The sequence below is a fragment of the Esox lucius genome, chromosome 20 (genome assembly GCF_011004845.1).
Source record: "Esox lucius isolate fEsoLuc1 chromosome 20, fEsoLuc1.pri, whole genome shotgun sequence".
In the NCBI taxonomy this organism is placed as follows: Eukaryota; Metazoa; Chordata; class Actinopteri; order Esociformes; family Esocidae; genus Esox; species Esox lucius.
In genome coordinates, this window is record NC_047588.1 from 14,049,835 (window position 1) to 14,062,006 (window position 12,172).

Genomic DNA, 12,172 nt, shown 5'->3' on the forward strand with positions numbered 1-12,172 from the left:
ATGGAAAGGCCAGATTAGATTTAGTCAATCAATTAGTCAATCTGCCATCAGAGGGATATTTTAAACCTCCACATTTAAGGTTTACTGGTGGCTAAGTTTACTTATTTTAACTGACTTTGATCATTGGTGTGGCTACGTCTGCAGCTTGAAAACATGATCAGTGGCAGAGAACTTAACCCTGCCTGCATGTTATTCACAATTTAGCCTGTTTGGAGATTTTGTGTATCTATTACTCATGATATCGCTATGTAGCCCAGATTGTTGTGTCTTTTATCAGTTATGTAACATTTCAATATTTTATTTTCTTTCTGTTCTCTCCAAATCTTCATATTTCCCAATATTTAGCCACACTACTGTTGCTGATGTTGCCCCTGTTATGCACAGCACTTAACAATTTCTCCTTAAATTGTTTGTACATCACTGATGGAGGCAAGAAGCTGAAACATATGGTAAATTTCTGTATATTTATATGAACTCTGTAGATATTTGTTCTCCTACACCACGCCCACCAATTATTCAAGCCTGAAGGCAAACAATATAAGGCATGTTAACATGACACTTTCCCATTAAGGCTATGTAACTGAACCTGAAGCCAGGAGCTATAACCTTGCACTGCGTACACACATTATTTTTCGGGGATACTCACTGGCCTCGGACAGCATTCAAATGTAAACAATGTAGGAATGTCAGGAAAATCACCTTCTTTGCAATTTATAGAAGTTCAACCCTGCTTTTTTCAAAACATATTCCTTTTACAATTAATTGTCTTTGTAATTTACTCTGACAGAAATAATAAATTAGATGATTAATAAATAAGTGAAAAGAATAATGTTACAACTCCAATCTATTATAATGTTTAGAATTAGTTGGTGGAGAAATACAAACCATTTTATTGTATTCCATTATCTATTAACTACTGTAGTGAGCAGTATCAACAGTATATAACATCCAGTCAAACCTGCCGTTGCAATATTTGCACATTCACCCACACACCCGCACACACACACACACACACACACACACACACACACATTAGTGAAGTAATTAAATTGCATTAAACAGGGACATTTTCAATCAAAAAATAGTTGGGTTTTGGGTTGAAAGTAATTGGGTAATTAAATACAGAAGAGTGAGTTAAACTGAGCCATTTTCTTTTACATAAACCATCCTTACCTACAATTTATACAAGATACTTGTATTCTTCCCCTGATGCTTTCTCAAGAACCTAAGAGGGCTATCCTTTGCTTGTTTGTACATTTGCAGATGGGGTTTGATGAACTCTGCTCTGTAAATAATGAGTTCTTATGCTTGAAACATTGCAAATGTTATGCACACAACTGACATTTTTGTTAAATTAGGAAATAAATACATTTAATAAAAATTAGAATAGGGTATGGATGCCACTGGCTCAACTTAACCCAAGGCAAAATGTTTACTATATTACCCAACACAGCTATAAGGTTACACTTTCATGCTAGGTTGTTGATATGATATTGTAGCTTAGAAATCATCTTTAAAGAAAATATCTTGAAATTATCTGCATTGTTTTATAGAGAATTACTTAAAACAACTAATTACTTAAATTATTTAAAACAATACATTTATTTGACTGAAAATAATTTTTTGATCTGAATTTGCTCACCACTCTTGCTCTTGAATCTGCTCCAGAATCAATTACATGTATGTATTTTTGTCTTTCCTAAATATTTGGTCAGATATAGTTTCCTAGCAACAAGGTGTGGCCCAACTAACCCTTCTCCCTTAATGTTTTCTATTTGGAAATGCTAATTGATAAGTGATCAGTATAATACATTGATTGCCATAAAGAACTCCAGCTACTATTCATATCCAATATATACAGTTTTCTCACTATGGCTCGGGCTGTTCATATGAATTATGAAAGATCTTATATAACTGCCTAAGAAAAGAAAGCTTTCTGATTAGTGCAATTGACTTGGCACAATAGGCTTCTCTTGAAATCCTTTTCCCTCTTGACGATTATATTACACAGCTTGAATACCAAAAGATGGCCTCTTACTAATTTCACCCCTAAAAAGAGAAGTATGCTTGGGCTTGTAAAACACTGAGCCTCTGAAACTTCACCGGTGTGTCAGGCAACAGTGAATACTGCTACAGTAAAACTATGGTCTGTACTTCTTCAGTCATGCATAACCAATCATCACAACAACACTCATTCAGTTACACAGTAAAACACACAGTAAACACTTGACAGGTCTGGCTTATCCTCTTATTTCCGGATTCAGCCAGGGACAGAGATTGTTGGGGTGTAATTGGGATGGTAATTGGGATGGTAAGGCAAAGCTGAAGCGCCATGGATGCTGCCAGTGTCCATATAGTATGTCCAGCTTATGAAATACTGACCAGGAAGTTGGAATTAACACTCTCCCTAAGATTTTTTGTCACCCCTCGGTGAAGTTTCAGTGACGTACTGATCTGAGGTCAGCTTCCCTTCTGCCATGGCTAAAATGAACCATTATTGGGAAAAAATTCAGAAATAACCCAAGATCAGTATCTAGGGTAAATTTCACTTTATTCCCTTTCCATCCCAGTGTTCTATGTCAGACCAGATCCTGGCTAAAGCTAATCTGACCAAACATCCAATCCGAGGTTGTGTGGGCGCATCTTAGTCCAATTAAGGTAAATTATGGTAATGCTTAGGGATGGACAAAGTGTAGTCCTGTACCAGGATCCATTCTCCACCCCTTCTCAACACCCATTTAAACCCCATGACCTTAAGATCCCCTTGCCTGGTGACAAATCCCTTCCCCCCCAACCCTCCCAGACTCTACCCCAGGATGTCCAGGTAGAGAGGAGGACTCTTGACCAGAGCAAGGAGACGGCTGTGGATGTCCTTGATGACCAGCCTCTGATGTGGTTCCCTTTGCCAGCAGCCCTGCATCAGTACATGCACCTCCTTCGGGCAGGTTCGTGGTCTCTCCAGCTCCCGACCCTGCGTAATGCACTCGATGGCCTGTGGGTGAGCAAACAGGGAGAGGTGGTGTGGATTAAGACTTGAAGGAGATAGCTACAGTAACTATGTCTGTAACTTTTAACAATTTTCTGCTTATCACGTTATATTCATGTGAGTAGGCATGCTCAAGCCTCCTTTATAGCTTGAGGTGAAGATTCTTTAGTTCAATAAGTGAAGTTGTGAACAAGTATGAATGACATGGTGCTAGAGCTAAAGATGAGATGTTCTGGCAAAAACAATGAAAGAGCTTTTAACAGGAATTGTCACCCATTCACTGGCTTGATGTATTTATCACTGTCAAGGAATACATTCCACCATGCCTATTCCTGTTCAAGGACTGCCCTTGGCACAATATTGCATATAAAGAGTCAGTGATTTAACCATTTTAAAGAGTTCAATATCCCTGACCAAATCCAATAAGACCTGTCAGCACTGAGCCCCATCATATTACAATACCCTTTCAATCATCTTCATAAGAGAACAAAGATTCATAGTGACTTTCCAAGATGGCCGTCTGTCTCCCTGTCTGTTCGAGATGATTTATCCCTGCCTTTATCTCCTAATTAGACGACATGATAATTACGCACGTCCATCATTTGCTGGGAAGGATTAGGTTAACAAGGTTAAACGTCGTTGGCCCTGGGCAAAGATGATGTCCAATAAGATTAGAATTGAGTGGAGGGGAAAAGTGATCCACCCTCCACTTGAAAGGAGAGAGGGCTGTAGTCCATAATGGTGCAGTTGTGGTCAGGACAAAGTCCACTTCTCTGGGCACAACCTGAAAGGCTTCGACTGGGCCCGCTGATGAACCCACTGATTGACTATAAACACATGGAAATCTTGTGCTTTAGCCTCTCTATGATCAGTTTACTTTACCGTCTATCCAGTGGCCGTATGATGTTCCAGAAGGCTGTATGATGTTGGGGTACAGTATTTACACTTACACTGATCAGCCATAACATTATGACCTCTGAAGGTGTGCTGTGGTATCTGACACCAAGACGTTAGAAGCAAATCCTTTAAGTCCTGTAAGTTGCGAGGTGGGGCCTCCATGAATCGGACCTGTTTATCCACATCCCACAGATTCTCGATTGGATTGAGATCTGGGGAATTTGGAGGCCAAGTCAACACCTTGAACTCGTTGTTGTGTTGCTCAAACCATTCCTGAACAATTTTTGCTTTGTGTCAGGGAACATTATCCCACAGAAAGAGGCCAATACTGTTGCCAAGAAAGGGTGCACATGGTCTGCAACAATGCTCAGTTAAGTGATAAGTGTCAAAGTAACATCTACATGAATGGCAGAACCCAAGGTTTCCCAGCAGAACATTGCCCAAAGCATCAGACTGCCTCCGCCGGTTTGCCTTCTTCCCATAGTGCATCCTGGTGCCATGTGTTCACCAGGTAAGCGCCGCACACGCACCCAGCTATCCATGTGATGTAAAAGAAAATGTGATTCATCAGACCAGGCCACCTTCTTCATTTGCTCCGTGGTCCAGTTCTGATGCTCACATGCCCATTGTAGGTGCTTTCGGCAGTGGACAAGGGTCAGCATGGGCACCCTGACTGGTCTGCGGCCCCATATGCAACAAACTGTGATGCACTGTATTTTCTGACACCTTTCTATCAGTACCGGCATTAAAGTTTTCAGCAATTTGAGCTACAGTAGCTTGTCTGTTGGATCGGACCACGCGGGCCAGCCATCAATGAGCCTTGGCTGCCCATGACCCTGTTGCCAGTTCACCGCTTGTCCTTCCTTAGACCACTTTTGATAGGTACCGACCAATGCAGACCGGGAACACCCCACAAGGGCTGCAGTTTTGGAGAGTCATCTAGTCATCACAATTTGGCCTTTGTCAATGTCGCTCAGATCCTTACGCTTGCCCATTTCTCCTGCTTCTAACACATCAACTTTGTGGACAGAATGTTCACTTGCTGCCTAATACTGTATATCCCATCCCCTGACAGGTGCAATGATAACGAGATTATCAGTGTTATTCACTTCACTGGTCAGTGGTCATAATGTTATGTTTGATCGGTGTATCTCATCATTCAGTGTGACTACACTTGAATATCCTTCTAGTAGTGTACTTTTTGGAAATTCCAGAAAGAACACTTTCTCACTCCAGCTCGAATCTTTTTGGATTGCAGGTAGAAAATGAGTATTACATAGAACTCCAAATGTGTTCCACGACTGTTCTTAGACTTGTGCTACAGAGCGGCAGAGTTTCTACATGCCAACGGTTGTCCTCACCCCCTGAATGGTAAAGTCGAGACTAAATGGTTGTTTCCTTCCCTCCCACCCAGCAGGTGGCTAAATGCAACATGCCTCTTTTTCCTCTATGAGCTCTAGTAAACATGGGCCCATTGTCATTCTACGAAGTTGGAGCTTTCCTTAGCCTTCGAGACATAGGTGATCAAAAAGGCATCTCTAGTGAGGTTGTCATTGTGTAGATTATATTTGTTTCCTGGATAGTTTATTTATAGTTTATAGTCTGTTATGTTTAATTACGTTTCTGGGAAAATTTACCAACCAACATGTAGTAGTGGACACAGAGTTTTTACCACGTTATCACAAAGGAAGGGATGTTGGCTAGCTATCTAGCACCTGGGGATGAATGAACTGGGCACACCTGACCCAATCCAAAAACAAACAATGCCAATTCTTCGGCCAAGAACCTTTAAGATTAATTGAGCCAAGTGATGACAGCACAGTCCCTCAACTCAGGAACCTTTCTTCAGGCTTGGACAGTTCAAAGAATCTTGGCACACAGTGTTCCATCGCCATGGCAGGGTATGATATTCATGTCTCCCACCAGGGAATATGGGGAGAAGCCAGTTGTTCCAGTCCGACTGGTCCCTTCAACCCAAGCCCTGGATGAAGGTACCTCCAAATGGTTTGGCCAAACATGCTCTGCCATTCATTACAGACAACCGTGGGCATTGACAAACCTTGGTGTTCACCAGTGGTTTGAGTATAACATATGATTTCAATAGTCCCTTCACTAGTGGCAAAGATGGACAGTTTTCGGAGACTGGTAAGGGCATGCGTTGGTTCAGCCTGGGGGCTGTAGAAGGGGTGCTCGAAAACAATTTCCTGGTTCTTAAGAAGGTCAGCACATGGAGTCCCGTTTTAGACCTATGCCCCCACAATGGGTACCTCACGGTCTACAAATTCAAGATGCTCACAATACACCCCCCAAACAGGAAATTGCTGAGTTAACTTCTATAAGCTCTGGCATAAGAATTCCTGGTTCTTTAGTTCTGTATGTCCCTCTCACTTCCAAGTGTTTTTCCTACTAGAGGCAAGCCTTTCTGAAGTCCCTCTCATGGCTTTGATGTCTGCCAAATGTGTTCTGGTTGGCTTGACGTCCCTCTTGGCCTTTGTTAAAGGTATACCTGTCATCAAAATAAGATCCTTGAGCAAACCCAATGTGTCGTACCTAACCCTCTTTCCGCAAACATGGTTGTAGGCATCTATCAGATGTTCTTAACCAGAGTGACTTACAATATGTGATGTGTGCATAACCTTTTTCATGGTGACCCAATTTCTGACCCCATTTGACCCCCAGTTTAGAATCAAAACCACAACCCTAGCATTGCAAGCACCACACTATTACACTACAATCCATCAACATAAGTTTCCCAGGAGTTAAATAAGGGTTATTCTACAGTGTCAGCCAAAAAAACAATAATTACATTTTTCACCAATTTCATAAACCATATAAAGGTACTCTTTCCATTTGACAGCCCAACCCTGTACACAGTTCCTTATACCTCGCTGTTGGAAAGCTGGTACCAGGGCTGTTTCCCATATGTGAAGATCTCCCAGAGGACAACTCCAAAGCTCCAGATATCACTCTCTGTGGTGAACTTCCTGTACATGATGCTCTCCGGTGGCATCCAGCGAATAGGAAGCATTGTACGACCACCCACCTGATAGGGATGAAATCAATGGTTATTTGATGGTTATTCGTAGAATTAAAGTCAATATGACAATGACAATGAAGAGAATGTCCATCGGATGAATCTCGTAAATAGCAGTGATATAGAATGTGAATAGATAATTGTATATACTCATTTGGGAAATGTTACATGGCAATGACATTTTGGATGACAAACCCCCCACCCTAAAAAATTTCACTATGTCCACCTTTACCCTGTAGTAGTCTGTACTGTAGATGTCCCGGGACATGCCAAAGTCTCCTATCTTGACCATCAGACCATCTCCCATGTCGCCCACCAGGCAGTTGCGTGTAGCCAGGTCTCGGTGCACAAAGTGAAGGGAGGCCAGGTAAACCATGCCTGAGGCAATCTGGGCGGCGATGTGGAGCATCTGGGGCAGAGTGAGCTGGCCCAACGGGAGCATCTTCACCTCCTCCAGGATACAGGCGTCCGGACCGTGAGCCCTGGAGGACAGTGGGAGGGGTCATAACCTTTCAGGTTTTACAGGCTTCTGGGACATTCTAGTAAACCACACTAGACCTAGGATCTAACAGGACCCATGTCACAGAGTCTCAGAGTATAAATACTTATCCAGGTTGAGTTTAGCGTACTAGATCAAACATTTCATTGTATGGCACTCCTAAACTGAGACTCATCGGCTATCCAGATTAATTTAGAAGTACGATTGGCCCTTTGATGCATTAACTTTTGCATCAACCTAGTGACATATCATCCTTCTCTATTGTGACCAGCTGGTTGATTACTACTGCAGGCAATCTGCAGATGGACCACGTTGGACATATATGAGATCCTACAAGTGTACTTGACGCGGTCAGCTAGAGACCAACCCATAATAAAACAACTTAACAATGATGGTTAATAGAAAACATAAGGCTTGTAATATGCCTTGCATTCATTTGGAATAATTTGATTCTGGGATGCATGATAGCCTTATTCCTCAGTGTTCCACAGTTTTTTTCAATATCACATCCACCCCACCCACTCTGACCTGTACCCTACTCCCAATAAGCTCATCAATGTCCACATCAATCCTAATAGAAGGCCTCTCTACTTTGTCACATGCAGGAAGTTGTCTATTCTATCACTATTAGTTTAACAGGCAGGTGGTTGGGTAGGCAAGCAGCTGCCTCGTAGTCCAAGAGACACACATTCATTCTGTCTGCTTGGAAATGTGATTTCCATTTCTCCCAGGGACATACATCTCAGGCAGTGTGGGCTGTGTGTCTGCGTGTGCATTGAGACTCTATTCCAAGTCTGGCCTCATTGGACACCTGGCGTCGGCAGACACACAGTGCCGATATCTGTGTGGCTAGTGTCTCAGAGTAGGTCCCAGGTGCAGCATGGCCGTCCAAACTACAACATCAACACGGTGTACTATCTGACGGCTCAGCGATCGTCTGTCCTGCGTCCGCGTCGCACCGTCGTACGGGTACGTCTTCGGCGATTTGCCGTGGAGACAGTTTACCGGATTTTCCAGAGTGTAATATTTAAAACGCATCCAAGATCAAATTAGGAGTCATCTGAGATTGTGTGAATCATGTTGGTACTCGTCTCTGTTTCCAAGTGAGACTTGAGCGTTGGAGTTTTAAGCCTATGAACCCACAGCTAAGTGCCCTAACCGCGGCACACCACTGCTGCCCTGTATGGTCCAAGACAGGATCACTCAAGTGTTGGGATTCTTAAGCTGCACAACAAGTTAGGGCAGAGAGCATGATGGGATTTACTGGTGTAGCCTGGTGGAGAAACAAGGTTAATCATTTGTGTGGGTCATCAAGGTCAATTAATTGGCTTCACTGAAAAGAATGCTAGAACTAGAGTAGACTACATAGTAATCATGCAAAAAACACATGAATAAAGGTTAATGGGGATGATTAGCATGGAGGGCAATGGTCACCACCATCATTCATAGCCTGTGGGCTGTAAGTATGAGTTTCTGTTTCTGTACCTGAGGAAGCGGTTGAGGTCTCCATGTCTCATATATTCAAACACCATGGCCAATGGCTCTCCATCTGTACACACTCCGTAGAAGCGAACAATGTGCTGATGCTGGAGCACTGTCAGCAGCTCTGCCTCTCTTTGGAAGTCCTGCCGTGTTGACTCGTTGGCATCCTTCAGGGTCTGGTCACAAAAGAAAAACAGTGGAAGTGTCTAAGGGGTCTCAGCGTAACGGAATACCCCCCTGAATGGGACCCCTAAACGTCAGTCTCCTACCTTTATGGCCACCAGCATTTTGTCACTGTCTGGACTGAGGTTGGCACATTCTGCCAGGTAGACCTTTCCGAACGCCCCCTCGCCCAGTTCCCACTTCAAAACTATGTCCTGTCTTTTGATGTGCTGCACGCCTGTACATACGCAGAGAAAAGCTTTTACAATGTTTTCTAGGAAAATACAGATGTGTCAAAGGAAATCATAAGGAAGTTAGAATCTATACATATCAGCACTCACTGTCTATCACATCTATTGGCATGTAGTCATATTCCCACTTCACTCACACATGTCTTTGTCTTTGATGATGCCACAGAAGTACTGGGGGTTCTCCACAAAGCTGGACATCCCAGAGTCATCTGAAGAAGGAGGGCTGGCCCCAAAGTTCATGAAACGCAGTGACACAGCAAGATCATCCTCTGTTCCCAAGACAGATGAACCTGGAGAGAAACAGACAGCATAGGTTTTATTTTAAAGTTGCCAAGTTTTTAAATGTATGTGTAGTTCTTGACTCTATTGTTTCTGAGCAATAATAATTAACAACCCACAATTCGGCAATCAGTCTAACATTGACCAGAAACAACAAAGAGCAAAGTGGACGTTGGAACAGTAAGCAACTGTGCAGACCGTTTTAAAAGCCAAAAATGGTAAAACCCACTCAACGAAAATACCACAGAACCCCCAGAGCCCCAGATAGAAAATGGAGGACGGCAGCAAAGGGAAACGAGTTGGCCAGGAGGGGGGCCCACTTAGGCAATCAGGCCCACTTAGGCACTTTGTGGTAGGGGGGGTCCAAGAGGACCTATCTCGCCTAGCTGGCGTCCATCAGTCTTCTTTAATGGCCCACACGGCAGCTAGGGGCTTCTGACGCTGTTCACTTTGCATGCTGTAATTAAGGCACTCTAGCCGAGCTGTTGGGCTGACAGTGTGCAAAGTTACAGCTTGGCGGAAACCCTATATTGTCTGGCCTCATGCATTACCTTCACAGTGAAATACAATGCCTGCTGTGGTGTTGTTGGCGATTCTAAAGTTGTAAGAAAAAAAAAAGATTGGTATTGTTGCTGGCTTTTGGAATAGATATTTGTTTTCCAAAAGTCTTCGCTGTTGGAAAAGTTTCTGATTCTCTGGGGCTTGCTTCCTATTCAAAGCTCCAGAAAGAGAGACAGTGTCCTCCACAAATATTGGCACCCTTGGCAAATATGAGGAAAATGGACTGTAGAAAAAAATACTAATGGTTTGTCCTTTTGGTCTGGCCTTCACAAAAATAATCTCCTCTCTTCACTCCTCACTTTCAAAGAGTTTTTGAGACCCAAATAACCAAGTGTTGTTTACTACCTCTCTAAGTAAGGGACACAATGCTTTGTGCAAAATAAGACACTACCTGTATCTAACAAATTTCAAGTTAGTGTGTGACTTACGATGAATGCCAAACTTGGAGTGCTGACCACACTTGTTGATGGCCAGTCCTATAATGAGAAGAAAGGTGCAAGCAAACACTGCCAGACCCACTGCCACCGACACCTGCATGGAAATATCATTAGGTTCATTATAGCATATTGTACAGCAAAGCACAGTATAACTTAGAAAAATACCTGCTAAAATAAAATATATATTTGCTTATATTGGGTCTTTTTCAGACCTAGTGAATTGAATCTCACCCCAAACACTCTGCCTTCCCGAACCTCAGTGACATCACCGATAGATTTGCTGGTGGGAACTAGGAATAATTGAGAATGCATAGTTGGTCACAAGTCACCATGATATCTAACCACACGTTAAGTATGGTAGACACTAAGACAAAATGTCCCAAAAAAAATTAAATAGGATTTGGATATATAAAGAACCTGCAAGCTAGGCAATGTACACTTCCTTATTTGGCCACATTTATTTTCTGTAACCTTTATCTACTTAAAGTCATTTATTCCTATTAGGTAATATTGTCTGTGAAAATTCAAAAGGCTTACTTGGATCAAGTTCCTCGATGACTGGCATGAAGAGAAAGGAAAGGATGACAAATGTACCATGTTATATAGTGTACAGTGCATACATACATGCAATCCCATCTGTAGGAGCCAAATTGAGCTTTGAATTAATTTCATGTTTCCTTCCCCTGAATAGTAGTGTATGTGTGTGTGTTCTGGATGAATGTGTGAGTGTTTATATGTATATGGCAACAGGTCTGTCTAGTGCCACCTAAAGGACGGTTGGGAGGCTGAATGTGGAGCCCAAGGAAAATGGCCTTAAAGACAGGAAGCCCAGTATCAGGGTGTGGCTGAGAGGGCAAACAGTCTTTTGACCGTGTGGTGGTGTGCTCAATGGTGCCATGACGTGATAAGCCGTTTGCTACCATATGAAGAGAAGAGACTACTTTAATTTAATTGTTTATTTTATTTACTTCAAGATTATTTAACCTTCCTCATCATTAACAATAAATGGTCATTGGACCGACTGAATCAACGTCTTTCCACTCATCTTTACAACCAACTGCACGCGTCAAGCTATATCCAGCTCAACCAACATTAGTGGCAATTGGGAACAAAGGTCTGATTGAAAAAGGCTACTACACCATCAGACTGGCTCCAACACAGTACAAGCTGGAGAAAAGATGGTGTGTTACCTGGGATAATTCCCTCAGGATCCGTTAGATCAAAGGGGTTGTCCATGAACATCCCTATGGCTGTGGCACTGTCATTGCCCAGTGTGTTGTTCACGATGATAGTGTAGTAGCCGTTGTTAAGGTGGGTGGGCTTGTTGAGAAACAGACAGCCGTGCTTCTCCGAGCCGTCGTCTGAGTCAGGAATGAACTGTGTGAAGGTGTAGAGGCCCTCCTTGAGGACGGAGCCGTTGAAGAGCCAGCGGATGGACGGCTCAGGGTTGCCGTCCACTTTAAAGGGGAAACACCAGTGGTGCTGTTTCTCAGCATTATGCAGGAACCTGATTTTGGCTGGAACTGGACAGAAGACAGTGGAAGACATGAACTGTGAGCCATTTGGATGTGTGAGTTAGTAGAA

General features: G+C 42.9%; 1 protein-coding gene across 2 annotated transcripts in view; it reads right to left on the reverse strand.

Annotated features, from left to right (window-relative positions):
* The window catches only part of ntrk1 (neurotrophic tyrosine kinase, receptor, type 1), a 30,587-nt gene that overhangs the window by 2,093 nt on the left and 16,322 nt on the right, over positions 1–12,172 (reverse strand). Inside the window, exons 8-17 of one of the 2 annotated variants that reach the window (XM_010885337.4) lie at positions 11,779–12,111; positions 11,126–11,146; positions 10,820–10,878; positions 10,580–10,682; positions 9,449–9,601; positions 9,168–9,298; positions 8,902–9,074; positions 7,144–7,399; positions 6,768–6,926; positions 2,811–2,992 (exon numbers count right to left, since the gene is read on the reverse strand). In XM_010885337.4, coding sequence (XP_010883639.2) covers positions 2,811–2,992; positions 6,768–6,926; positions 7,144–7,399; positions 8,902–9,074; positions 9,168–9,298; positions 9,449–9,601; positions 10,580–10,682; positions 10,820–10,878; positions 11,126–11,146; positions 11,779–12,111 — 1,570 coding nt within the window. The remainder of the gene's footprint in view (positions 1–2,810; positions 2,993–6,767; positions 6,927–7,143; positions 7,400–8,901; positions 9,075–9,167; positions 9,299–9,448; positions 9,602–10,579; positions 10,683–10,819; positions 10,879–11,125; positions 11,147–11,778; positions 12,112–12,172) is intronic. The other variant, XM_010885338.4, reaches the window with a different exon arrangement.